Here is a 26,254-nt window from a genome sequence, read left to right as displayed (position 1 = left end):
TTATGACTGTTGTGAACTTAAACAGAAACACATAAAGGTCAGCAATTCTTTTTTTGGAGATGGAGTTTTGCTCTTGTTGCCCAGGCTGGAGTGCAATGGCATTATCTCTGCTCACCACAACCTCCACCTCCCAGGTTCAAGAGATTCTCCTGCCTCAGCCTCCCAAGTAGCTGGGATTACAGGCACGTACCACCATGCCCACCTCATTTTTGTATTTTTAGTAGAGACGAGGTTTCTCCTTGTTGGTCAGGCTGGTCTCAAACTCCCCATCGCAGGTGATCCACCCACCTCAGCCTCCCAAAGTGTTGGGATTACAGGCGTGAGCCACTGTGCCTGGCCTAAAGGTCAGCAATTCTTAAGAAGATATGATAAACGCAACAACATTTTAAAATCAAGTAATTACAGTTCCTCCCAGAGCTTGCCTTGATCACGTTCATTTATTCATTCAACACATTTTTCTAGGAAACTCACTATATACACTCAACACTCTTCTATGTGCTCAACCTAGAATGTCTTCTCCAGAACAAGACTAGTGTAGAAATATAGGAATGTATATTCTGTCAGACAGACTAGATGTAAAGAATTACCAGCATAATTGTGTGTGTTTCTGCAGTCAGAAGGTTTTCCTTCTTCCCAGACACCATTTCATCCGTAGTTATCACTTCTGGTTAGTTTTCCATTGCCACCATAACAAGTTACAAAATGTGGCTCAAAATGGCACAAATTTATTATCTTAACAATTCTATAGGTTAGGAGTCCAAACAGGTTTCGTGGTGTTTTTAACATCAGTTTGTTGGCAGCGTTGCATAGGAGAATTATTTCCTCGTCATTCCACCTTCTAGAGGACATCCGCATTCCTTGGCTTGTGGCCTTCCTCTATCTTAAAAACCAGCACTGTTTCATCTCTATGACCTTTCTGTTATCACATCTCTCTGACACCAGCCTGGAGAGGTTCTCTGCAGGACTCATGATTAAATTAGGCCCATTGCATAATCTGGGCTTACCTCCTCATCTTGAAATCCATGGTAACCTTAATTACATCTGCAAAATCTCTTTTACCATTTAAGGTTACATACAGGTTTGGAGATTAGGACATTAACATTTTACATGAAACACGATTCTTCTTGCCTACTACAGTGCACCCCCTCTGCCCCCACTCCACCCTGTGTTAAAGATTCCAAACCATACAAATAAATTTACGTCACTCATAGGTGCTCAAAAGTCACAACCCATTATTACAGCATCGACTCTAAATCCAAAATCTTATCTGAGTCTCACCAACTCAAAAGTCTGAAATCTCACACTAAAGCCATCTAAATTTGGGAGAGGATCTGGGTGTGATTTCTGGGGCATAATTCTCCTCCATCTGTGCACTTGTGAACCTAGAGGGCAAGTTATCTGCTCCCAAGTTATGATGGTGTGACAGGCATACAGTAACAGTTACACACATTCCTGTTCAAAAAGCAGAGATTGGGATGAAAAAAGGAGCCATCGGCACCAATCAATTTACAAAACCAGCCAGGCACCCTCCTTTAAGTTTCAAGGCCTGGGAGTAACCTGCAGCTCACGGCTCAGTTCTCTGGGCTTGTGACTGTCTCAGTCATCTTTACTTTTTCACAAAAGGTAGCACATGTTTGCAGCTGAGTATCAGCTTATCAGTTTGTTTCTTCTTTTATATTCTCTAAAGCTTTCTGTTAAAAATGGTGGTGTTTCTGCTGCTATAACATTGTCGAGAAACTTGTGGGTCTCCTACATATGTCATGGGGATTCACTCATTTAGATAGGGGGCTCCTCACATGCCTTTCCTGGAAAATCCTGTCTCTAATTTTGGCTTTTTCTGAAATAGCTGTGAGGATCTATGATTCACACCCTTAATCTCCTCAAAGAGCCTTTTTTGTGACTTGATACTCAGACCTTTTGATGTTTCTGAAGTATTAGCAGAAGATTATACAGCCATACCCTTCATCACTTTCTCTAGAGAAGGCTGTCCTGACAGTGAATCTCTTAGTTTTAGTGGCTTTTGCTTTGAATAGGCCACGAATTTCCCAAATCAAGTCCTAGTTTCTTTATATTTAACAGTTCTTCCCTCAATTTATCTACCTCTGTCCACATTTTACTATAATCAGCAAGAAGAGAGCAGGCTGTACCTTCCACAGCTTGCTTGGAAATATCCTCAGCTAATACTGAAGTCATCACTTAAAAATTCTGCTTTACACATAACTGCAGGACACAATTCAGCTTAGCTTTTTGCTACTATGTAACAAGGAACCCTTTCCTCCAGTTTTCCAATAACATATCCCTCATTTTCTACCAACAGTCTATTCATGATGATTTAGATATTCTACAGCAATCGAGGTATTCTCTGCTATACTCCTTTCTTCCTTCAAGGCTTCCCTAGCATTAACATTCCACATTTCTACTAACAGTCCGTTTAAGGTAATTTGGCTTCTTTCTGGCATGCACCTCAGAATTCTTCCAGCCTTGACCTACTGCCCAATTCCAGAGCCACTTTTCCATTTTTAGGTGTTTGTTACAGCAGCATTCCAAGTACCTAGAAAAGTCTTTTATGCTTACTTCTCTGCCAGATGACTTGAATAGTGAATTTGGAATTCGCCTTTCTCCAGGGTCACTGCTTATTTCAAAGAGGTGAATTTACCTGTGCTAGGGTTTTCATACCGGGAGCGCTACCAGAACTACCACAGGATGAAAGTGGTGAGCCCACCACTGCAGAGAAGCTTTCTCAGTGCCATAATTTAGAGGAATTCTTCTCAAAATAAGCCCTACTCCTTTTCACTTACTGAAAACAACCTGAATAATGTATAACAGCCAGCCCCATTTCAAAAAGATTACCAGGGGTAAAACAACTTTTTCATGGGTCAAAATCATCTTCCGAAGAAAATGATTTCTTAAAAGAACTGAACACTGTAAATCAAAGGGCACTGTCCTGTTTTAGATTAACAAAACAGGAAAAACAACCAAACCTTGTAAAATTATTTGAAATTTTATCAGTTCAGTGCCATTTTTGTATATAATAGTCTTCCAAAATAGAGATTTATATTAGGAGAGAATTAAACATCCAGGAGGGATGAACAGTATTTCATGTGTGCTGTGTAGTGTTTTGCTTCATTGAGAGTCATTTTCATGAATTATTTTTACTACTGCAGTCATCTTAAATTTATAATCATCTCAAAAAAGATGTCACAATGAACAGACAACTATGTGTGAGGTCAGTCATTTTGCATGATGTATGTAATCAAAAAGTTTCAAATGTCTGCTTACTAATAAAGAATGTTTTCACTGAAAAAAAAAAAAGACAAATTTCTGAAGGTTATTTAGTTTGGGGTTCTACTTCTAAAATGTAAAGAAGTGATATTCTTCTCCACATAGTGGGACAGATTAAAAATTACTTATTAAGCTTTATTTAGCTGTAACGATCCTAAGAGTTAATCAGTAAACTGGGTCATAAATTCAGGCCAGTCTTCCATGGGGACTCTCTTGAGTCATGAAAGAGAACACAATGGAAGACACTGGCTCCCACACAAGGAGTCAGGGCCACCACAGCATGGCATCCTCTGAGAATTCCCCTCTAAGTCCAGGTGCCACAGGTAAAAGAAACACAGCGAGACACCCAATGATCTAACTCTTATAGCACACAAGCACAAAGGCAATAATTTGTTTTTCTGCTGAAATTTTTCTTTTAAAAAAAAAATCACTGGACACTTCTAATGCCATAAAAAGCAATAAAACAGATATATAATAATTTGCATCAGATAACGCAAGATTCAAAATAAATTCCAAATGTCCTTACTAATAAAAATTTTATGGTATATTTCATCTGGAGACAAGCTGCTAAAAAATTGTTCTTCACAAACTAGTAGCTAAGAATAGAAGATAAGCTTTAGACACTCAGATGTGTTGACATTCCAGTACTAAAACCATAACCAATTTAAACAGCCAGCCCCCTTCTTACTGGTAATTGATTTTCTTTAATTAAAAGATTTACAGATTCAAAAAATATACTTTCCCTCATGCTACAATTTAAATTAAAATGGGGGAAAGTGGCATTCACTACCTCAAATGTCTTTGATAAACTTCTCTCTTTTTTTTTTAAGTTCATGTCTTTTATTAACTCATACACAGCTACTTGTCTTCTGGTTTGCTGATGCAGTAGTCAGACAACATTTGCCACAATAATGTCTGTCAAAGTGACTTGCCATAAACACTCCAGCACCACATTCATCAGAAGGGCACTCTCGACGAAGGCAGCTCATTTCACCATTCTCATCCACCTTCTAATACTTCAGGACAGCCAGCCGCACCTTCTTTCGCTTGTGCTTATTCTTCTTGGGAGTGGGGTAAGACTCCTTCCTTTTCTTGGCACCACCACGAAGTCTCAACACAAGATGAAGAGTAAGCTCCTTTTGAATGTTGTAGTCAGACAGTACATCCATCTTCCGGGTGCTTGCCAGCAAAGATCAGTCTTTGCTGATCACGAGGAATTCCTTCCGTATCCTGGACCTTGGCCTTTACATTTTCTGTCACATCCAAGGGTTCAACCTTGAGGGTGATGGTCTTCCCCGTAAGGGTTTTTACGAAAATCTGCATTTTGGTGGCGGCTCCACCGCAGCTGGCGGATCGAAAAGGAAGCCCCTTCTCTTACTATTTCTTAACAAGCTTAAAAGAAAACTTTAAAAACGTGGTAGGGATTTAGAATCACTTTGGTGGAATATGCTTCTTCCAAGTTTACTCATATTTCCCGTGAAACAATTATCATTCCCAAGTGTTCTGAAAATTCTTAGAAGATTCAGAACTATGAATTATATTGCTGAAGTTGATGAAGGCAAGTCTATTTTATTTATTTGATGTGTCTAACAACAGCTAGTGGAAATTAGTTTATAATCTATATAGGATTTCAAAATACATTTAATTTTAAGATCACTATGTGCTGAAATGTTTAAAAGCTCATCAATGTTATTTGAACTTCATGGAAGAGAATGCAATTTTTAACATGAATCAATAGCTTGTTAATTCTATTGATTATAATGAAAATAACACTGATAATAAAAGCAGCTATGAAATTACAGGCAAAATTTACTTCTCTCCAGGTACATCCTCAATATTTTTTCTAAATTATAAAAACTTGTTTACAAACACACGAACGGTATATATATATTTAATTCTGTATCTACAATGAAAAACAAATCTGTATTTTTCTGCATTGAAGTCATCTGTGTATTTTATCCCAAATTATTAAAATATGAGATATGAAGTTATAAATCTCTCAGAGCTAAAGAGCATTCATCACCATCACATACACCACAGTTCTTAGAAAACACACGGCAAGGAAACGGTTAGAAAACACACGAGGGGCTGGGCGCAGTGACTTGCACCTGCAATCCCAGCACTCTGGGAGGCTGAGGGCTGAGACAAGCAGATTACTTGGGCCCAGGTGTTCGAGACCAGCCTAAGCAACATGGCAAAACCCCCGTTTCTACAAAAACTACAAAAAATTAGCCAGGTGTGGTGGCACACCTACAGTCCCAGCTACTCAAGGGTGCTGAGGTAGGAGGATCACCTGAGCCCGGGAGGTGGAGGTTTCAGTGAGCCGAGATCACGCCACGGCACTCCAGCCTGGGTGACAAAGTGAGACCTTGTTTCAAAAAACAAAAACAAAAATAAAGACAAAACCAACAAATACCACACACACACACACGCATGCACGCAGAAAAGAAGCACTGCACTTCGAGGCACACCACTGTTCATCTAAATCACAATGATTAATAACACAAGACATAATTAAGCTGCCTCGCTGTATTACTTTTTGGTGGAAAAATCAAGCATATGTTGAAATAAAACTAGAGGTGTCTTATGATTTATGTATTTATATGAAACTACGGGCAAATTATAACATCAACCTCTTTGACCCCTAAAACACTATCTTCAAAATTCTGCTTCAAAACTTTTAGATCCATCAATGGGGTAAAAGAGCCAAGCCCATGAGAACATGCCAGCCCAGACATTAACTGGAAGAGACTGGCATAAGCAAAAGGAAAGGGGCATGAAACACCACGCGGGCATAAAAAAGCGCAATGGGATCAAGAAAATGCAAGATATACCTTTTTGCCTCATTTATGGTGGGAGAAAAAGTATTTTGTGCTAGAAATAAAGTTGAGAGGTAAACAAATGCTTGATAACAAGGGGATACTGCACAAATCAATAATCTAAGGAATGTGAATTTTTTCCTAAAAGCAAAGAGAGTCTACACTGTTCAAGAGAATGCAATAATCAGGGTTATATTTTCCACAAGTCAGGCTGGCAAACCATGACATAGAGAATACAGCTCTCAAGTACCACGGTGGGATTACTGAGCCAAAACCCTGGGCAGCACCGCCCACCAGCACCTTCTATGAGGGTGGGTGGGTTCTAATCTGTGCTGTCCAATAAGGCAGCCCCTGGCCACATGTGGCTACTGGGCACTTGAAATGTGGCTTGGGTAGCCGAGGACCTGTGTCTGTGCTTGTATTTAATCTACTTTAAAACGCACATCACTGGTGGCTACCATGCAGGACACTGCAGCTTCAGGTTGCAGGTACAGACAACCAAGTAGATGACGGGCCTGTTCACCAAAACAGGAACAGAAAGAGGAGGCTCTTAAGAGGGAGAGACGCTGGACTCAACTTCAGACCCTGGGATGGGAAAAGGAGAGGTCCCCACAGACATCTCCTATTAAGCAGGTACACTTGTGCCTGGAGCTCCAGAAAGTTACTTAAAGACACAAATGTGAGAGTCACTAGAATGTAGCTGAAGCCACTTGTATGAAAGAGATTACCCAGAGGACCAAATAAAGAAATAAAAAACTAAGCCGGGCGCAGTGGCTCACGCCTGTAATCCCAGCACCTTGGAAAGCTGAGGCGGGAGATCACCTGAGGTCAGGAGTTCGAGACCAGCCTGGCCTACATGGTGAAACCCCATCTCTACTAAAAATACAAAAATTAGCTGGCCGTGGTGGTGGGCACCCGTAATCTCAGCTATTCGGGAGCCTGAAGTAGGAGAATCGCTTGAACCCTGGAGGTGGAGGTTGCAGTGAGCCGAGTTTGCACCACTGCACTACAGCCTGGGCGACGAGGCAAGACTCCATCGCAAACAAACAACCCTAAAAAACTGAATACAAAAAGTAGTTTAGGAAACAGTGAAAAAGAGGGGAAAAAAGAACCCACAAAGAAACTGAGAAGCCCAAGTAAAGGAAAAATCACATGAATATGGTGTCTATGAAAGAAGTGGGTGAAGGAGAGTCAGGAAAAGGAAGGACGAGGAATGTCAAATACACACAAAGGCCAGGAATGCCGTGGGGCTGAGTGGGCACCGCAGGCTTCATCTACATCTAAGTAGGGTCACAAATGCAGTCAATGAAACACTGAAACAGTACCCACTAAAAACCCCACGTACGCCAGATGAAAGCCAAGCACTTTTCTAACAGGCTATCTTTGATAGCCTACTTTCTTATTTTAGTTGTCTGATCCTGGAGTAGAGCCTTTATTTTTTGCCCCCTTAAAATATAGCCAGTGAATATTTAATCATATTTTAAAATAGTGGATATTAAAAATGTTAAATCCAAATTTCCACGTCCAATGGTAATATATCTAAAATTTCCTCTCAAAAAAGGAGCTGGCAATTCATTTATTACTTAATCAATTTTAAAATATTAAGTCATTCACCTAATCCAAAACTTAAAGTGATATAAAAATAGTTTACTCGGAAGGGCATTTCTGCTCCAGCCCCAGCTTCCTCGGCATATTCAGACACAAGTGTTCACTTTCTTGAGTTTCTTGTATGTGCTTCCAAGTTTCTTTATGCAATATGAATATATATTCTTATTTTTTCCATCCTTCTTACAGGAAAAGCCGCTTCTTCTACATAGTGTCCTGTGTCTTCCTGGTTTTCATGTATGCATCTGTCTCGGAAACCTTTCCATGTCAGGGTACAAAGGTCTCCACATTCATTTGTACACCCTGACAATCAGTGTTAAACAGAAACTAAATGGCAAATCCTAACTCTGAAAATAAAAGGGACTAATATTAATCAGTGAGGGCTTGAGAATGAGTTATCAGCCTGGGAATATACTAATCATCTTTTAAATACTTTCTAAAAAAAATCAAAATTGAAAGCAGTTAAAATCTGTGACAGTTAAAGTAAGCCTATTTGCTCTTTCTAAATACTAGAACCTAATATTAAGCCATAAATAAAATTCCTAGAGTAGCTTCTTAGAGGAAATAGGTGCTGTACTCATAAAATCAAGCCTACACAGAAAGTTCCTTCACCCATTAAACACCTTTTGGAAGCAGTTCTCCAGTAAACCTCAGACCAGGGCAGTGATGCATTTAAATCCAGCAATTACTATCCACAGCAATGGGCTGTGTGCTACAATAAAAGCAAGTGTCCTGGTTCAGCTGCTACGATCCTCAGATCTCACATCCTGCTCTCATGCAATTAGCCGGCAAAGAGCTAATGACCTAATCTAGGAGCCACAGTTCCACTGACATCTACTTCCTCCGATGGTAATAAACACCAGTGAGTGAAGATAGCACCTCATTAGTTGGCTACATTAGTGTTTACAAGGCCATTTCAACCGATGGGTTCCTTACTTACAGTTCATTTCAAAGAATGCTTTCTTAACCAACAACAGAAATTACTCTTTTCATCACATGATGGGATGGCATTTTATAAAAACAAAGAGAATTCTGTAGGGTAACATGAATTAACGTCAGACCTGCTTACTTCCTGACAGCTTTTGCCTATGCAACATCTGTCCCTTGGGTCCTAGCAGAACTACTACATATATTTTACACTGTATCCAGGTGAATACTTTTCTGTTAAATTCTCAAGAAACCACTAACATATCACTCAAATTGGAGGGAAAGAAAACAGTTCAAGATTACTGTCACAATTATCTAAGCACAAATAGGCCATATTTTTAACTTGCAGGTTTTGTTTTGTCTGAACCAAAAGTTTATTTCAAAAGCTGAAAAACAAAAATTTACTTTTAGGGATAAATTGTCAAGGACAATCTAATTAAAAGGGTACTATGAAGGCTAAGTGTGGTGGCTCATGTCTGTAATCCCAGCACTTTGGGAGGCCGAGGCAGACAGATCACAAGGTCAGGAGATCGAGACCATTCTGGCTAACATGGTGAAACCCCGTCTCTACTAAAAATACAAAAAATTAGCTGGGCGACGTGGCAGGTGCCTGTAGTCCCAGCTACTCGGGAGGATGAGGCAGGAGAATGGCGTGAACCCCGGGTTGCGGAGCCTGCAGTGAGCCGAGATTGCGCCACTGCACTCCAGCCTGGGTGACGGCGAGACTCCGTCTCAAAAAAAAAAAAAAAAAAAAAAAAAAAAAAAACCACACACACACACACACACACACAAAACAAAAAATTAGCCAGGTGTGGTGGTGCACACCTGTGGTCCCAGCTACTCAGAAGGCTGGGGTGAAAGGATTGATTGAGCCCAGGAAGTGAAGGCTGCAGCGAGCTATGATCACACCACTGCACTCTGTGCAACAGAGATGCTGTCTGAAGAAAAAAACAAACCCACAAAACACCAGTACTATGAAAAAAGCCTAAAAAGATGTGTAACATAGTGTTTCACTAATGCAGGTATGAGTCCAACCTTTCAAATGGGTGAATCAACTCACGTTCGTAAGGTCCTACAGAAAATATTACAGATAGGGTACTTCAGAGCCTCACAGGCCAGGAAAAGGTCTCAGTATTTGCTGGTTTAGAAAAGAAAAACACAAATTGTTTTTTATGAAATGCTTGGACACTAGAATATCCTACATCGATCTCTACCAGAAAAGAGCAGGTAAAACTTGAGAGGAGAGCAATTCCCAGGGAGGAAGGTATGTTCTCTGGCTGGCGCCCCCTGGCACCGACGCCCACGGACACTTGCCTGACTTTGGGTACCATCATGCGGTGCTGCACCATCAGCGTGTGGCAGACGGAGGCCATGGTGGTGAAGACCTCCTCGCTCGCAGAGTCCCTCCACACCAGGTTGAGCAGGGTGTTGGTCTGCTGCTTTGTGTCCAGCTTCTTCAGACATTCCTCTGTTATGTATGATACTGACAGTCTGCCATCCTCCTACAACATACCAGAACAACCAGTCTCCATAAATGTGCTCAACTGGAACGTCCTCTACACTACAAACATACACGAAATCACATTTTTCTTCGGGCAAAGAAAGCTAGGCATCATCTCAAAATTATCTACATCACAATAAACTTAGTGTGAAATCCTCTAGGGATCCAGTCAACAGTAGGCATCCATTTTGCCTAACACAGTAACAAACTGTGAATACCTGGTTTTTGCCTATGATATAACAGTAGCTTCAGTATTTACATTTCAAAAAAACTTCATTTCCTACTTTTTTTTTTGCATCAAGCTGTACTAAGACAACCATACATAGTGAAACTATTATCATCTAATGGCATTTTCATTTTAATTTGAGATCACAGTTTAAGCAAAATAAGTGAGAGTATTAAATAAATTTTTTTTTTTTTTTGAGACAGTCTTGCTCTGTTACCCAGACCGGACTAAGTGGCACAATCTCGGCTCACTGCAACCTCCACCTCCTGGGTTCAAGCAATTCTCCCACCTCAGCTTCCCAAGTAGCTGGGACTTGCCTGCCTCCACACCCAGCTAATTTTTGTATTTTTAGTAGAGACAGGGTTTCACCATGTTGGTCAGGCTGGTCTCGAACTCCTAACCTCAACTGATCCAGCTGCCTCAGCCTTCCAAAGTGCTGAGATTACAGGTATGAGCCACTGCTCCCAGCCTATTAAAGAATTTTTTTAAATCAAAGGCTATACAAATCTATTTTATACCTTAATCTCTCCAGAAGATTTGATTCACTGAATATAACCCAAGCCTATCTGTGCAATTTACTCATTTGGGGCAGTAACCAAAGACATATACTTTTTTCACATGTATGTGTATATATGAATATATATATGAATGTGAATATATATAACATTGGGTATTGCTGACTGCATTGTCTGGAAATTTGGATGAATACAATTTATGTAATTTATAATAACTTACCAAACAAAACACTGCTTTATAGATAAAAGCAGTAAATTCATCTGTCAAACCTGAATCTTTAACATTAAGCCTAACAAAAGGTATGTCAGAATGAGAAAGGAATCCTAGCACTACCATTTTTGTAGTGTACAATTTTAAAATAAATTATACATAAGCTATAAGTAAACAGATTATACAGAAACCTAAAGGCAAAAGAGCTTATCAAGGGTGAACTTTGACCTTGGAAAAATCTCATACAGTCACATTAGGTTTTATATAATTAAGTGCCAAGGGAAAGAAAAGGCAACACAGAAACATACAGGTAGGAGACCTGGCAAAGAAAGAATGACTTGGAGTGAAACCTACGAGTGCCCGGCTCAAAATGGGGTCTTTAGTTCTCAGCCCAAATATGGACATACCCAAGGCAAAGGAAGAATGAAGAGAACAAACAAAAAAAGGAAATTAAAGTATAAAGTTACATAATACACAGACCTTGAAATCCTTATGTATTAAAAAAGAATATAGAGTAATATTTTCTACAGTTGTAAATAATTTTAAAAAGAAACTGATCCCACTTCTTAAATGTTCAAAGTGTGAGCACGAGCGAGAGTCTGCAGGTGATTTCCTGGTCCATGGGTCCACATGTTCTGCTTTCATCGTGTTTGCACACCCACAGCGAGGAAAAACCTGTCCTCTCTCTCGCTGAGAAAGCCCACAGCCTCATCTTCACATGAATACAAAATACACTGCATATAAATAAGGGTTCAATTTCACAAATTCTATGGAAGGTAACTATTTAATAACTTTCTTCCAAAAACAAAAATTTATCTACATTCCATCTACAGAACCCACTCTTTTTTATAAACATACAAAAAAATGAATACTTATTGGTGTACAGTTTGGACAGATCCAACAGTTCCAGCATCCACTATCCACTATAAAAACGGCTTCACCCCTTTGTAATCAGCCCGCCCCTCAGTCATGAGCCCTGGCAGTGAATATTATCTGTTCTTCTCTTCATCTTATTTTTTAAAAAAATCAAGCCCTGAGCTGACTTCTCGATCCTTTTCTTATTGGTGTGATCTCTTTCATTCGATACTAGTGAAGCTCTTTGTCCAGGAAGGTGCAGCACTGCACTGACACACCCACTTCACAATATTCTAAAAATTTACTTCACCTGGAAGCCCTGAGACCCTCTCAAGTATATTCTGTAATTACATTTAGTAGTAATCAATATAAAACTCCTCAATGAAAAAATAACAACTTATGATAGCCATACCTCAAGCCATTTCAATTGCTTAAGACCAAAAAAAGTCATTGGTGGTTAAATTCTTTAAGTAAAACACAAATTATGTATGCATGTATATATAATTTTAAAGTTTCTTATTCCCTGAAAATATACTGAGAAGAAACGAGGTAAGAATTTGAAAGTAATTTTTAAGTAAATAACATTTATCCTCTATAAAATCAGCAGGAATTAATGGAAGACACTACCTGGTGTTCACACGATAGGGTAAAAAGGAACTTTTTGACCCAACAATTTCACTTCTAGAAAATATTTCCTAATAACTAAGTTAACATACAGTATGATCCTATTTTGCCTAAAAAACCAAACACAAAGCTGTGTCTCCATTTACACTTCCATAAACGTACTAAAGCGGTGGAAGAGACTTTCCAATCACTAGAAACTGTGGTAGAGGGGGCTGACGGGGCTTCTCTGTAAAGGCTGCTTGAGGGTCTGACTTGTGTAACTGAAACTATGGATGGACAGAAAGCTAGAAGATCCGACAGGGCTGCCTGCATCGCAGCCCCCCAGATGCAGGGTACGGGGCTTACCGGGCTTGAGGGCTTGTCGGCTTCTTCACTCTCCTCCTCAGAGTCACTGGCTGAGTCGTGACAGCTCGCGCTGGCAGGAGAGACTGGTAACTGAGAGAGGAAGGTCTGCAGCACCCGCAAATACACCAGCAGCCCTTCCTCAGAAAGGGCCCCTTTGTAAAACAATCAGTTAAAATGTATTTTAGTTAAACGTTATTTTTTAAAATGGAAAACGAAGACGCCATTTTTCCTCACACGCAGAGAGGCATTTCTGACCAGATCTTATTTTAAAAATTCTAACTGTGACATAATAGGAAATATATTTAGATTTTGTCCCCGCTTATGTCCGAAAGCACCTACAACTCTTGGAATTTCCTGAAAGATATGAGTCTCTTGTTATTCATAGCCAGCCCTTTGTGATCATACTTGAGGTGACTTACGGTGAGGCCATCTAGGGGACTCAGAATGGGGCTTTTCACCAGAAAAACCAAGTGATCAGAGGGTTGGAACTTTCAGCCCCACGCACCAACTTCCAAGGGGCTGTCTGTGGGGAGGGACACTGGAGAAGCAGCACCATAAAACTCAACAGGAAGACACAAAGAGCTGAACACAGGGAGGTGCCAAGAGCGTGGAGTGCCTGGAGAAGGCATGGAAGCTCCGATCCCCGCACACCTCGGAGTTCTGTGAGCTGTCCTAGTCAATTCCCAAAACCAAGGAGGGGCTGAGGAACCGCCATTTTTGCAGGTTGGTCAGAAGCATAGGTGACAACCTACTACTTGTAATCGGCCTCTGAAGCGGGTGTAGTCTTGCAGGACTAAGCCCTCAGATGACGGGATTGGACATTATCTCCGGGTGGACGGCATCAGAATTGAACTGAATTGTACAATACCTAGTTGGTGTCCACTGGAGAACTGCTTGGTATGTGGGAAAAAAAAAAAACACCCACATTTCTGCTCACAGAATTTTTCAGTGTTGAGTGAGAGTAAGAAAAAAAGTTTGGGCTGGGCACAGGGGCTCAAGCCTGTAATCCTAGCACTGTGGGAAGTCGAGGCAGGCAGATCATGAGGTCAAGAGATTGAGACCATCCTGGCCAACATAGTGAAACCCTGTCTCTACTAAAAATACAAAAATTAGCTGGGTGTGGTGGCACGCACCTGTAATCCCAGCTATTCAGGAGGCTGAGGCAGGAGAATCACTTAAAACCCGGGAGGCGGAGGTTGCAGTGAGCTGAAATGGAGCCACAGCACTCCAGCCTAGTGACAAAGCGAGACTCCATCTCCCCCACCGCACCACCCCCCAAAAAAGTTTGGTTTTCGGGTTTTCCTATATTTCTTTCATGAATAATTCGTGCATGTATGTAGGTAAGTTTTCAAACACACTACGGGAAGATGTTATTCTAGAAGAGGCACACTGGAAGTTTGGCAGAGGTAGGGAAACAGGCCTGACTCACAGAAGAGCTTTCCCATTTAACTCCGTTAACTCTATTCAAATAATCCGTGTGGCCTCATAAGACACATACATATGTCAGTCTTTTCCACTGTATCTGGAAACTCTCCCCAGGAACACTGCCCAGACCACATCCCTTCAGCAAATACACTCTTCTAGGAGAGGCCCACCTTTCCACAACACCTGCCACCGCATGGCCTTCTCCTGACTCATCTGCCAATGCTACCCATATGTGTGTTCAGGTGAAAAAGATCTCGTATTTCATACCCAAATAATTTTCGCCAACAGTTAAAACAAAATAGAAAAGCCAGGGCGCTCCACCACTCCTTCTTGAACATCTACTCTCTATCAACAACAGTGCATTCAGAAAGGGTTCATAAGGGAAAACGGTCTGTGAATCTGCTAGCGCCGGAATGATGAAATGAAAAATCTGATCTGTAAAAGGTGCTGCCAGAAACTCCTCTGTGAAGGCTGTAAAAACTTGTTGCCTGAAAAAGAAAAACAGAAGCTTTTTATAAAATCAAATTATACTGTCCATCCAATCACTGATTAAAATCACCTTTCAAAATATCCTTCTAAAAGGATAATCTACTCTTCTAAATTAGCCAAGTTAACCATTTTAATATCAACTGTGTCAACCTAAAGTAAACTTAATGTCTTCTCCATTAAGATAACTACCATGTTTTTGTTAATTTTTGACAGTTACTTAGAAAAGCAGGAAAATAACCATGTTATCAGAATCACACACTTGTATTAGGCTACAGGCCTGAAAGAACAAGTACATTTTCCTATAAACTAAATCAACACTAATAAAGTAAAAATCTGACTTCAAGTCTATATTTAAAATCACATCCTATGTAAAAGTTACTATCAGACATAGATCTTGTGAAACGACAAAATCAATAAATCCATTCCAGTCTTACCTCGCACCTTCCGGACAGGAGTTGTAAGTAAAGTGCAATGGTTTTAGAACATTCTCTAGCAAAATTTTTGCTATAGGAACTCGAGATAAATCAGAATATTCAATACTTGATGGAAGCTTGCTGTTAATCAACAAATAGAGAGACCTATAATACCCTAAGAGGAAAAACACATATTTAAAATTTAGTGCCTTTTCCTGTAATAAGGGAAAAAACTTGCCAATTTTTAAATGCTTTTTACAATCTCTACAGGTCCAAACTTAAGTTAGTTCTTTAACATGTTAGGAAAACTAAACAAATATATAGGCAGCTGAATGGTATATAAACCTCATGTACCAACAACTGTCAACTATAGCCAATCTCATTTCACCTGTATACCACTCATTTGGAAGGAAGTCTAAGATATAATTATTTTAGTATATCATTAAGAGACTATTTTTAAAAACATTATCACAGCTAAAATAAATGAAGAGTAGTTCCTTAATATCACAATATCTAGTCAGTGTTCAAGTCTCCAACCGTCTCACGTTAGAAATTCTATTTAACTAGTTTGCTTGCATGAGGAAGGAGCTCAATAAGGACCAAATACTGTGATCTTATACTTTGTCTCTCATTTGCGCATTTTTTAAACACCGTGTTGAACTCATAGAGTTGAACATATTGGTAGGTTTCTTTCCACTGTAGTCCTGACCTCATGCTGCTCCACCTGGGGCCCTGGGGTGGGCTTTAGGAGGCTCCTGAGCCCCAGGGTCACTGGCAGTCCTGCATCCCGCCCTGCAATCAGCCTTTTCTCCAGGAACTCTTAAGCTCCTTTTAGAGGAGATGATGTATTTGGAGACCACAATCTGGGAACTGAAGAAGTTAACTGTTTAAAGGCAGCTTATACGTAAACTGAAACAACTTTCAGAACCAATTAAAACTTCCAGCCTATGCTTTTGATAGGAACTCTGCAGCGGGGGGGCAGTGAACATAAACTCTGGGTATCAAGAATGATCCAAATCATATATTCTTTCAGAATCATTTACTCCATTTTTATAGAATAAGAACGTTCAGGTGCAATTTCTGAGTATCTCATCATATACAAGCATATTTGGTAGCACATTAAAAACAATCCATCTGCATGGACTAGTTTTTGAAACAGTCCTACACAGCTTCATATTTGAATGAAGATCACTAAACAATGCACACTCAGTAGTTTATCATTAGACCTACTTTGTAACTACCCCAAGTCTAACCTAGTGTATACTGATAACTAGTGAAACTCATATGAAAGCTTAAAAGCTCTTTTGCTATGAAACTAAAAAGATAATAATACATCAAGAATTTAAAAAAATACATTGAGACTTTTTTTTAAAAGGTGACTAACATAACTAACAATGTACATACTGAATAGACTGACAACATGACAAAGGTTCTGTTGCAAATGTTAAAAAGCTTCATGGCACATAATGTGCAATAACAATACAAATAATGATAATACTATAATTTAAAAAGGCTAAAATTTTATAGACTGTTAGGAAGTAAAACAACTGCTGTACCACAGAAGATGCGAGAAGCAGCAGTTTCTGTGTAAGATTTTTAAGCATTTCTTATATTGGGACACATTTCAAATAATGCATATTTCTAAACTATCTTCCTTACAATTTTAGAAAACAAGTACAAATTCTCAAATGCTTAGTCTTAAAACAGTATATATCTCAACTAACACAATGAACCACTTTTAATTATTAGTTTTTAAAAAGATCAAATTCCTCAACTTTCAGTTTACTTTTAATTAACTCGGAATACTGTTTCCCTAAGTTTTCAACAAACTAAGGAGTCTAAAAGATAGTAATACGCCAAGCAGTAAGGTTGAAATGAATATGCATTTAATTTCTGTAGTTTTAACAGAGGACCAAATGGCCCAGATTTCAAGTCCGTTAGATGTAACCTAGACTATGACTTCAAGTGAAGGAAAGCACAGCTGCTTTTAATTCTGTCTGCAGCCACGGCTCTCCAGACTTCCCTTCACAACTAGTCTGAAGCACATTTTTAATGCTGATAAATATTTCTCGAGCCCAGGAGTCCTGAAGTGCTTGGGTTTCTACCTATGAGGATGTCGGGACCGAAGGTTTTTTTGTGTTAGGATTTATACTGCTCACTTCATAAAAGCTTTAAAAATCATGTTTATTTCATACTTTTTCTCCAAAAAGTGTCACTAATGTGTCCTCAAGGGTTTCAGATACAATTCACTATAGCTTCTACAATGCTGTCATTTTAGGAGCATTATCAATGTATTAAAACTTTAGCACTGAGTTAGAAAATTCAAACTAAATATCCTATTCTCTTCTACTGAACTAATGTGAGAGGACCTCATTCTTGGAAGAAAAATCATTTAACAAAATTTACTTTTTCATAAGGCTCTTGGAGTGATGTTCAACTCATACACTGGTGGCATTACCTTTCCCATTCACTCAGAATGACCAGGAGGTGGTAAGAGCCCTTCCTGCTCAGGTGAAGGACCGGCAGCTGCACTGCAGACACCAATCTTGGATGACAGGACAACTGATGAAAGCATACGTCAATTTTGTTCATTTCCAAGCAAAAGAAAAAGGCAAAGAGAGTAGCATGTTTCTGAATTTTCAGAGTGGGTGGAGCCGAGGACAGATTTTGGAATCTGGGACTCTGGTGGGCACCTGTGGATGGAGTACAAGGCGTCTGGGACACCAGTACCGCTCTGACATTGAGACTGAGTGCACAGGCTCGCAGCAGCAGGCTGGCCTCTGCTCACTCCCCATCGAGATGCTGAGCCAGTTCTGACCCTGCCTACTACTTACCATTGTGAATCATGTAGTGCAAAATCTGTTCAATCACTGACACCACGTAGCTAGCATCTTGTAAAACAGGCAAGTAAGTATTCTCAGACGAGAATACTTCAAGCATTCTCATCGGAAGTGCAACATTCAAACTGTCATCATTACAGTTTTGCAGCAACCTGTAAAAATGAAAAACAGTATTCACACACTTACAGGATAGCAAAATGTCACCAGTTTCCCCAAGTTACTCTCAGTGACAATGGTTAAGAAACTATTCCAGTACAAGATTATCTCTGAAAATAGGGACATCTTACAGATAGACAGGGAAACCATTCCACTAACATTCAGTCATTCAGACAGTTTTTAAAAGAATTCTCGTTATGTGCCAAACAGTATGCTGGCACTAAGTTCACAGACAAGAAAAATGGACAGTGGAGAAATGAACACGAAAAATTAAAGATTACAAAACACTGTAAGAGCCGGACGCGGTGGCTCACGCTTGTAATCCCAGCACTTTGGGAGGCCGAGGCGGGCGGATCACGAGGTCAGGAGATCGAGACCACGGTGAAACCCCATCTCTACTAAAAATACAAAAAATTAGCCAGGCGTGACGGCGGGCGCCTATAGTCCCAAGCTACTAGGAGAGGCTGAGGCAGGAGAATGGCGTGAACCCGGGAGGCGGAGCTTACAGTGAGCCGAGATTGCGCCACTGCACTCCAGCCTGGGCAACAGAGAGAGACCCCGTCTCAAGAAAAAAAAACAAAACAAAACACTGTAAGAAGTATTATAATCCATGAATTGTACCAACAAGCTGCATTTAATTAAACTCAGATACGAATCTCTTTAACAGTGCATATCATCTCCTTAAAGACGCTTTTGAGACTTTCCATGCCTGCAATATCCCCCAGATAGAACAATGATATATTTCTGGTCCTAAGTCAACTCTTATTTTGACTAAGGCTTCCCTTCTTACTATGAGAAGAACTGCAGGCTTAGCTATCCATTTAAAGAGGGCAGTACAGTAAGTCTGAACAGGTCACACCAATCAAGACACAGCACATCTGTCACTCCCAAAAGTTTCTTCTTGGCTGTCTCTAGTCCATTCCTCCCTCTTTCCCCCCACCCCAATCCTTTTTTCTATCAAAAACTTTGTCTAACACCGCACTTATTTTTAGATTTCTCCTGTTGTCTTCACAATGTATTTTACAGCCGTTTTTTTTTTTTTTTTTTTTTGAGACAGAGTCTCGCTCTGTCGCCCAGGCTGGAGTGCAGTGGCGCAATCTCGGCTCACTGCAAGCTCCACCTCCCGGGTTCACGCCATTCTCCTGCCTCAGCCTCTCCGAGTAGCTGGGACTACAGGCGCCCGCCACCACGCCTGGCTAATTTTTTGTATTTTTAGTAGAGACGGGGTTTCACCGTGGTCTCGATCTCCTGACCTCGTGATCCGCCCGCCTCGGCCTCCCAAAGTGCTGGGATTACAAGCGTGAGCCATTGCGCCCGGCCTACAGCTGTTTTTCCTTTTAAAAAAAAAAAAAAAAAAAAGCCAGAATCCATGTGATCACACATCACCTTTAATGAGGGACCCAGGAGGCTGTTTCAGTGCCTCACTGAAACTAACTTCTCTATGTGACAAAAGCCTTCTGCCCTGCCAGGAGGGGAATAACGTGCAGGGTTCTGGGTGTGGTGTGTCTACACGGCTCATCCGCTTACTGCAGGCTGCCTTCTGTCTTAACAGCTGCAAAGCCCAGGAGAGATAGGGGGTGAGCACCCAGCGGGCAGGCTGGGCAGGACACCCAGCAAGACCTTGTTTTGTTTTTGCCCTTTTCACAACTTTCCCCCTCAGCACCACACTGGTGTCTCGTGAGGGGTGTAGGAGTGCAGGAGGAGTGGGGAACACCTAACAAGCCGCTGGGACACAAAGGGCAGCGGCGGGCGGTGGGAGAGCCTCTTGTCAACCTGGAAAAGTCAGCAGCATGTGTGCTGATGATCCCATGTGAGAGGTAAACCTGAAAATGCAACAGAGAAGTGCTGGAACGGTGCCTCGAGTGAGCGACAACATAAGATGTAGCTCCAGGTTTATCGGGACAGCCTTGGACGGGAAAAGGATATCCATATTGTCAAGAGACAACCCACTTAAAAAATAAAGTAAAAGATTTGAACAGACTCTTGAAAAAGAGCCATCTGAGTGACCAGTATGCTCCTGAGAAACAGGCGTCATCATTAGTCATCCAGGAAATACAAATTCCAATCACAATAAAACTACACACCCATCAGAATGGCTGGGTTTTGACAGCTGTCAATACCAAGGGTTCAGGATACGGAGGAACTGCGCCTCTCATATGCTGCTGTCCTAAGTTTGGTAGTTTCTTCTAAAGTGAAATACATAACTACCATGTGACCCAGTGATTCCATGACTTCAGAGATGTTCAACAGCATTAAAAAATATGTATGTGATTAGTCATAAAAGGAGCTGCAGGTGGTTCTGGATGGCCACATTTACAGAAAAAGAAAAATTCAATGTTCTGGCACATGGCAGATAAGACTGTCGACTTACTAACATACACTTGAAACACAATTTCTAACGTTTACATTTTGTTAAAATTCCATTTCTCATCAAAAAGAATCAGTGCTCCTTAGAGAAAACAGCCCCAGGCCTGGGGCAGAGAGAGCACTTGAGTCTTTGTGACCTCACAGAAAACAAAGATCTCTCGAAATACAGATGAGGCCAAGCCAAGAAAAACGGGCTGCTTACAGGGCGCTCTCTACTTACAAGCAGACCACTAAAAGTCATCTGTCACACACTGTATTTTAAAAAATACATGAGACCTTACTGAGATTAAAGAGGAAAGATGAGGAGGAGTGTTTTGTTGTTGCTGTTGTTAAAGAAACATGGGTGTGGCTGGGCACGGCAGCTCACGCCTGTAATCCCAGCACTTTGGGAGGCCAAGGCAGGCGGATGACCTGAGGTCAGGAGTTCGAGACCAGCCTGGCCAACATGGCAAAACCCCATCTCTACTAAAAATACAAAAACTAGCTGGGCGTGGTGGCACGTGCCTGTAGTCCGAGCTACTTGAGAGGCTGAGGCAGGAGAACTGCTTGCACCCAGGAGGCAGTGGTTGCAGTGAGCTGAGATCGCGCCACTGCACTCCAGCCTGGGTGACAGAGCAAGACTCTAATCTCAAAAATAAAAATAAATAAATAATAAAAAAAGAAACATAGTCTTGCTCTGCAGCCCAAACTGGAGTTCAGTAGCACAATCACAGCCCACTGCAGCCTCGAACTCCTGGGCTTCAGGAGTTTCTGGTTTAGAAATTTTTAAAAATAAAAGTTGGGAAAAGAATAATTATATTTAGATGTATCATGTATCAAAATCATTTGCTTATACAAATACATTCAAAAGTTACGTTAGAGTGTTTTGCAAACTACAACCCACAGGCCAAACTAGCCCTAGAGCTGTTTTTTGTACGGCTGTTGAGTGAAGCATGATTCCTTTATTTTTAAAGAGTTGTGAGCAAAAGGCAAGAAAAATACATAAGAGACCATATGTGGACCACAAACCCTAAAATACTTGCTATCTCGCCATTTACATAAAAAGTTTGCAAACTCCTGCTTTACAGAAAGAATGTATACAATGTGTTTTTCAAACTAAAAGTTTATTGAAGAAATAAGTTAGAAAAAATATGAATTACTGGCATCTGGGATCCTCCTGGTTCTCTCTTCTAATAGGTTCTTTATTCCTATCTTTGGTCCAGCTAAGTATTTTGGAAAAATCAGTTAATAAAGACTCGTTCTGATAGTAATCCTAAACAAATATTACAGACAGTATCCAGAAAATTAACTGAAATTATATTGAAAGTTCAGAATCATTTGAAAATTTTACTACGGCTGAGATATAAGCAATTTATTAAAAACTGGTAAAGGTGTTATATTCAGATAATGTAACTCACATCGCTTACACGTGTTCTTTTGGACACTGAATGCAAGAAAGTCACGGCAGTGGCTTATGCTGAGTTCCTACATAAACTGCATTTTGGTGGAGACCCCTATGGAATGGAATCATTCTCACACGTCGGGAGTCCTCTTTTGGCTGGCCTTCCATTCTCCGGTAAACAGGATGGCCAACATTCACAAGATGATTCGAGGGCATCTTTGAAAGAAAAAGTCATCTGAAAGATACTGATATATGTGTCTTCATTTATACCTCATGCCGGCCTGAATCATCTAGAGTAAAAATTGTAAGTAATATATATAGAAGTCCATGACCTCAAAAAAAAAAAATATGGAAAAGCCACTGTCTCTGAAAATAAAAGTCAAAAGGTGTTCCCCTAGACAAGATGATCAATACATTATATACGTTACTGACTTATGATAGAATTTTACCTGCAACAGAGGCTCATCAATCTTTTTATTTGAAATAAGCATGTAAGTCTCTCAGATCCATCCAATTGCTTGACAAACAGAGAGCTGTGTTTAATTAAGTTCTGATACAGCCATATCTGAAACAACAAAACATATAATATACAACTCTCAATGAAAATTTAATGGTTTGCTAATTTACATAATACCCCAAATTTCCTTAAGTGGCAATGCACATTTAATCAAACCTAATCAAAAGATGGTAAGAAGTAAATATTCTAAGTCGGTTTTATTTAAAGGTATGTGCATTTTCCAGCCAGGCGCGGTGGCTCATGTCTGTAACTTTGGGAGGCTGAGGCAGGCAGATCACTTGAGGTCTAGTTCACGACCAGCCTGGTCAACATGGTGAAACCCTGTCTCTACCAAAAAATACAAAAATTAGCCGAGCATGGTGGCACACACCTGTAGTCCTAGCTATTCGGGAGGCTGAGATGGGAGGATCACTTGAACTTGGGGGGTGTGGGTGGAGGTTGCAGTGAGCCAACATCAAGCCACTGCACTGCCTGGGCGAGAGAGTGAGAGACCCTGTCTCCAAAAAAACGAAAGTATCCGCATTTTCAATCTTAAAATAATATATCAGTATTAAATTACTAAATTAGTAACTAAAACAAAGTACACTTAAAGCTCATGTCAATCTGAAACAAAAATAGTTCACTTGCAAAGATCAGAAATCTGTAATAAAAATATATGAGAAATACGATATTAATTCCAAGTTACATAGGTTATGTTTCTTTTCACCTTTTTCCTCTGCGGATGTGTGTGCCTGTGTGTCTCTAGCATCTGTTCCTTTTGGATACTTCCCTTCCCTAACTCCATCATTTTTTTTTATAGAGAAGGCAATCCTAGGGCCCCACTCACCAGGCTGGCCAGAACTTCCCATTCTCCTGGATAAAAGGATAGTCAGTGAGTTCATTAAAGGCAGATGCAGATTTCTGTCGCTTGCAATCAAGAGGCCTGACCAGACAGTATGTATGAAGCTGCCCTATTACTTTGAAAACACAATACTTAACAACGAATCTCTTCCACTTTCTCTACTACACCTTTGTGAAATAGACTGGTATTTTATTTTTTCCTTTCATAAGGCCCATTTAGAATCATCTAGAATGAAAAGATAACCTTTGTTTTTTCTTTTGAGACAAGAGTCTCACTCTGTCACCCAGGCTGGAGAGCAGTGATGCAATCTTGGCCCACTGCAACTTCTCCTAGGTTCAAGCGAGTCTCATGCCTTAGCCTCCCAAGTAGCTCGGATTACGGGTGCCCGCCACCACGCCCAGCTAATTTTTATATTTTTTTAGTAGGGACGGGGTTTCGCCATGTTGGCCAGGCTGGTCTCGAACTCCTGGCCTCAAGTGATCCACCAACCTCAGCCTCCCAAAGCGCTGGGATTATACACGTGAGCCACCACCCTCGGCAAAGATAGCCTCTTAAGTGTAGCTAGTTATAAATATGCCACACAGCCTTTTCTTTGCCTATTATTTTTAAGTAGTTTCTTCTTTGACATTAACATTTCTTTGCCATAAAACGTTATTAAACAATGAAATTACCAACACAAAAGCACTCTGCATAATAAATTAGCACATGTCGTAAGCTGGGACGAAATAATTCTGAACTACTCCGAATATTAGTTAATTTGCCTACACACAGGCTTTCTCTTGAGGTGTTTGGAGCCACCTTGCCCACATTTTCTCAGGAACAAATAAGGTATGAATACTTCCTTCACTATCTGACATGTAGTTCGTCCTAAAATTTTTATTATCAGTTAACAAATAAGATGTAAAATAACTATACATTATATAATAGGACTGCTGGAAGACTTTATCAAAAGATTCAAAGAAAATTAAGCAATTAAAAAGTGAGGCAATTAATTTCAGAATTAAACTGTACATAAAATATAATCTTAGTACCGTATTTGACTTAAAGTCATAATAAAAATTTTTTAAAAAGGAGGAGATGAGGAAGAAATAGCCATATCTGTTGATTTTTGCATAGAATAACTTTGAAAACCTATCAAAAGTGGCATTATGCTTACTCCAAGAGTAGAAAGCAAACAATGTGAAGACTGGGGCAGGAGACATTTTCCGCTACGTTGAGATTAATTTATTGCTATCGCATCTATGCTTGAGAACTGAATCAACATTCAACCACTCTGGCTGGAGTGCAGTGGCAGGATCATAGCTCACTGCAGCCTTGAATACCTGGGCTCAAACGATCCTCCTGCCTCAGTCTCCTAAGTAGCTGGACTACAGCAGCACGTTACCGCAGCCAACTAATTTATTTTTTGCTTTGTTTTATAGGTGGGGTCTGGTATTTTGGCCAGGCTGGTCTCAAACTCCTGGCCTGAAGGGATCCTCCCACCTCAGCTCCCCAAAGTGTTGGTATTACAGGCATGAGCCACTGTGTCCAGCCCACTTTTCTTTTATCCTTCTCCTGGACTGGTCTGAAGACATTTAATTCTATTTCAGGTTTCGGAATCTGCACGAGCAATTTGCTTGATATTTGCTCGAGGGCTAAAGTCAAATATGTTCATTTACCTCCAAGCTTTTCACAGATGGCTTCTGAAGCAAGACGGTGTAGCTACACCATGTCGTGACTGATGACTAAGATTGAGGACCTCACTCAAAGGCAATAGGTGCTCTGGAGAGACACCAATCGACATCTCACAGCACCTGCCTGTCTGTGCTCCTTGGTGATCTTGCAATCTACAAGATTAGAGTATGTGAGGCCAGGACATCCTGTTACAGAAAGCAAGCCCGATTATCTGCCTTTGTACTATTCTGATTCTTTTTTTCAACAACTTCGGAAAGCAAGCCTGGAAAGAGCCTGCACTTAACTAAGTCCAGAATGGGTAGACTCAATGGCTTTCACTGCCTCTCTAGACTGGCTCTCAGTTCTTTCTCTGCACTTTCTCGGTTTACAGAAAGTTTTCCCCATGTTCCACCTTAGCTCAACTCCGGAGGCAATGCTGGGTTTTAAAGCCAAACACTAGAGGAGTAATCATGTATTCCTTTGTCCGCTGTAATTAATTCATGTAGGGATGGTTTGTAGCGAGGAAGACTTAATTTTTCACTGTATACTCCCCTTTTCATGCAATTTGAAATTTTTAACACAGATAAACAAAAATTTCCAAAAATAAATAATACATTTAACCTGGCTGGATGTGGTGGTTCATGCCTGTAATCCCAGCACTTTGGGATGTCGAGGCAGGTGGATCACTTGAGGTCAGGAGTACAGACCAGCCTGGCCAACATGGTGAAACCTGACTCTACTAGAAATACAAAAAAAATTAAGCTAGGGGTGGTGGCATAAGCTTGTAATCCCAGTTACTCAGGGGGCTCGGGTAGGAGAATCGCTTGAACCCAGGAGGTGAGGTTGCAGTGAGCTGAGATCGCACCACTACACTCCAGCCTGGGCGACAGAGTGAGCAAGACTATCTCAAAAAGGAAAAAAAAAAAAGACAAATAGCATATTTAACATAGGCCAGGCGCGGTGCTCACGCCTGTAATCCCAGCACTATCGGAGGCCAAGGCAGGTGGATCACCTGAGGCCAGGAGTTCAAGACCAGCCTGCCCAACATGGCGACATCCCATCTCTACTAAAAATACAAAAATTAGCTGGGCGTGGTGGTACACATCTGTAACCCCAGCTACTTGGGATGCTGAGGCAGGAGAATCGCTTGAACCAGTGAGGCGGAGATTACAGTGAGCCGAGATCGTGCCACTGCATTCCAGCCTGGGTGACACGTCTGTCTCAAAAAAAAAAAAAAAAAAAAAAAAAAAAAATATATATAT

At 40.6% G+C, this 26,254-nt stretch overlaps 1 protein-coding gene and 1 pseudogene across 2 annotated transcripts in view; both read right to left on the bottom strand.

Moving 5' to 3' along the window:
• Nucleotides 1–26,254, bottom strand: part of UBE3C (ubiquitin protein ligase E3C) — a 135,943-nt gene that overhangs the window by 75,959 nt on the left and 33,730 nt on the right. For both annotated transcript variants that reach the window (XM_032753233.2, XM_058428585.1), the window contains exons 5-10: nt 22,431–22,546; nt 18,072–18,229; nt 15,259–15,412; nt 14,603–14,823; nt 12,911–13,062; nt 9,948–10,135 (exon numbers count right to left, since the gene is read on the bottom strand). In XM_032753233.2, the coding sequence (XP_032609124.1) occupies nt 9,948–10,135; nt 12,911–13,062; nt 14,603–14,823; nt 15,259–15,412; nt 18,072–18,229; nt 22,431–22,546 (989 nt within the window). The remainder of the gene's footprint in view (nt 1–9,947; nt 10,136–12,910; nt 13,063–14,602; nt 14,824–15,258; nt 15,413–18,071; nt 18,230–22,430; nt 22,547–26,254) is intronic.
• LOC116809369 (ubiquitin-ribosomal protein eS31 fusion protein-like) lies at nt 4,090–5,110 on the bottom strand (annotated as a pseudogene).

Source organism: Hylobates moloch, unplaced genomic scaffold, assembly GCF_009828535.3.
Source record: "Hylobates moloch isolate HMO894 unplaced genomic scaffold, HMol_V3 SCAFFOLD_1, whole genome shotgun sequence".
Classification (NCBI taxonomy): domain Eukaryota; kingdom Metazoa; phylum Chordata; class Mammalia; order Primates; family Hylobatidae; genus Hylobates; species Hylobates moloch.
Note: the sequence above shows the minus strand (reverse complement) of the source record. Positions and strands in the feature narration are given on the sequence as shown.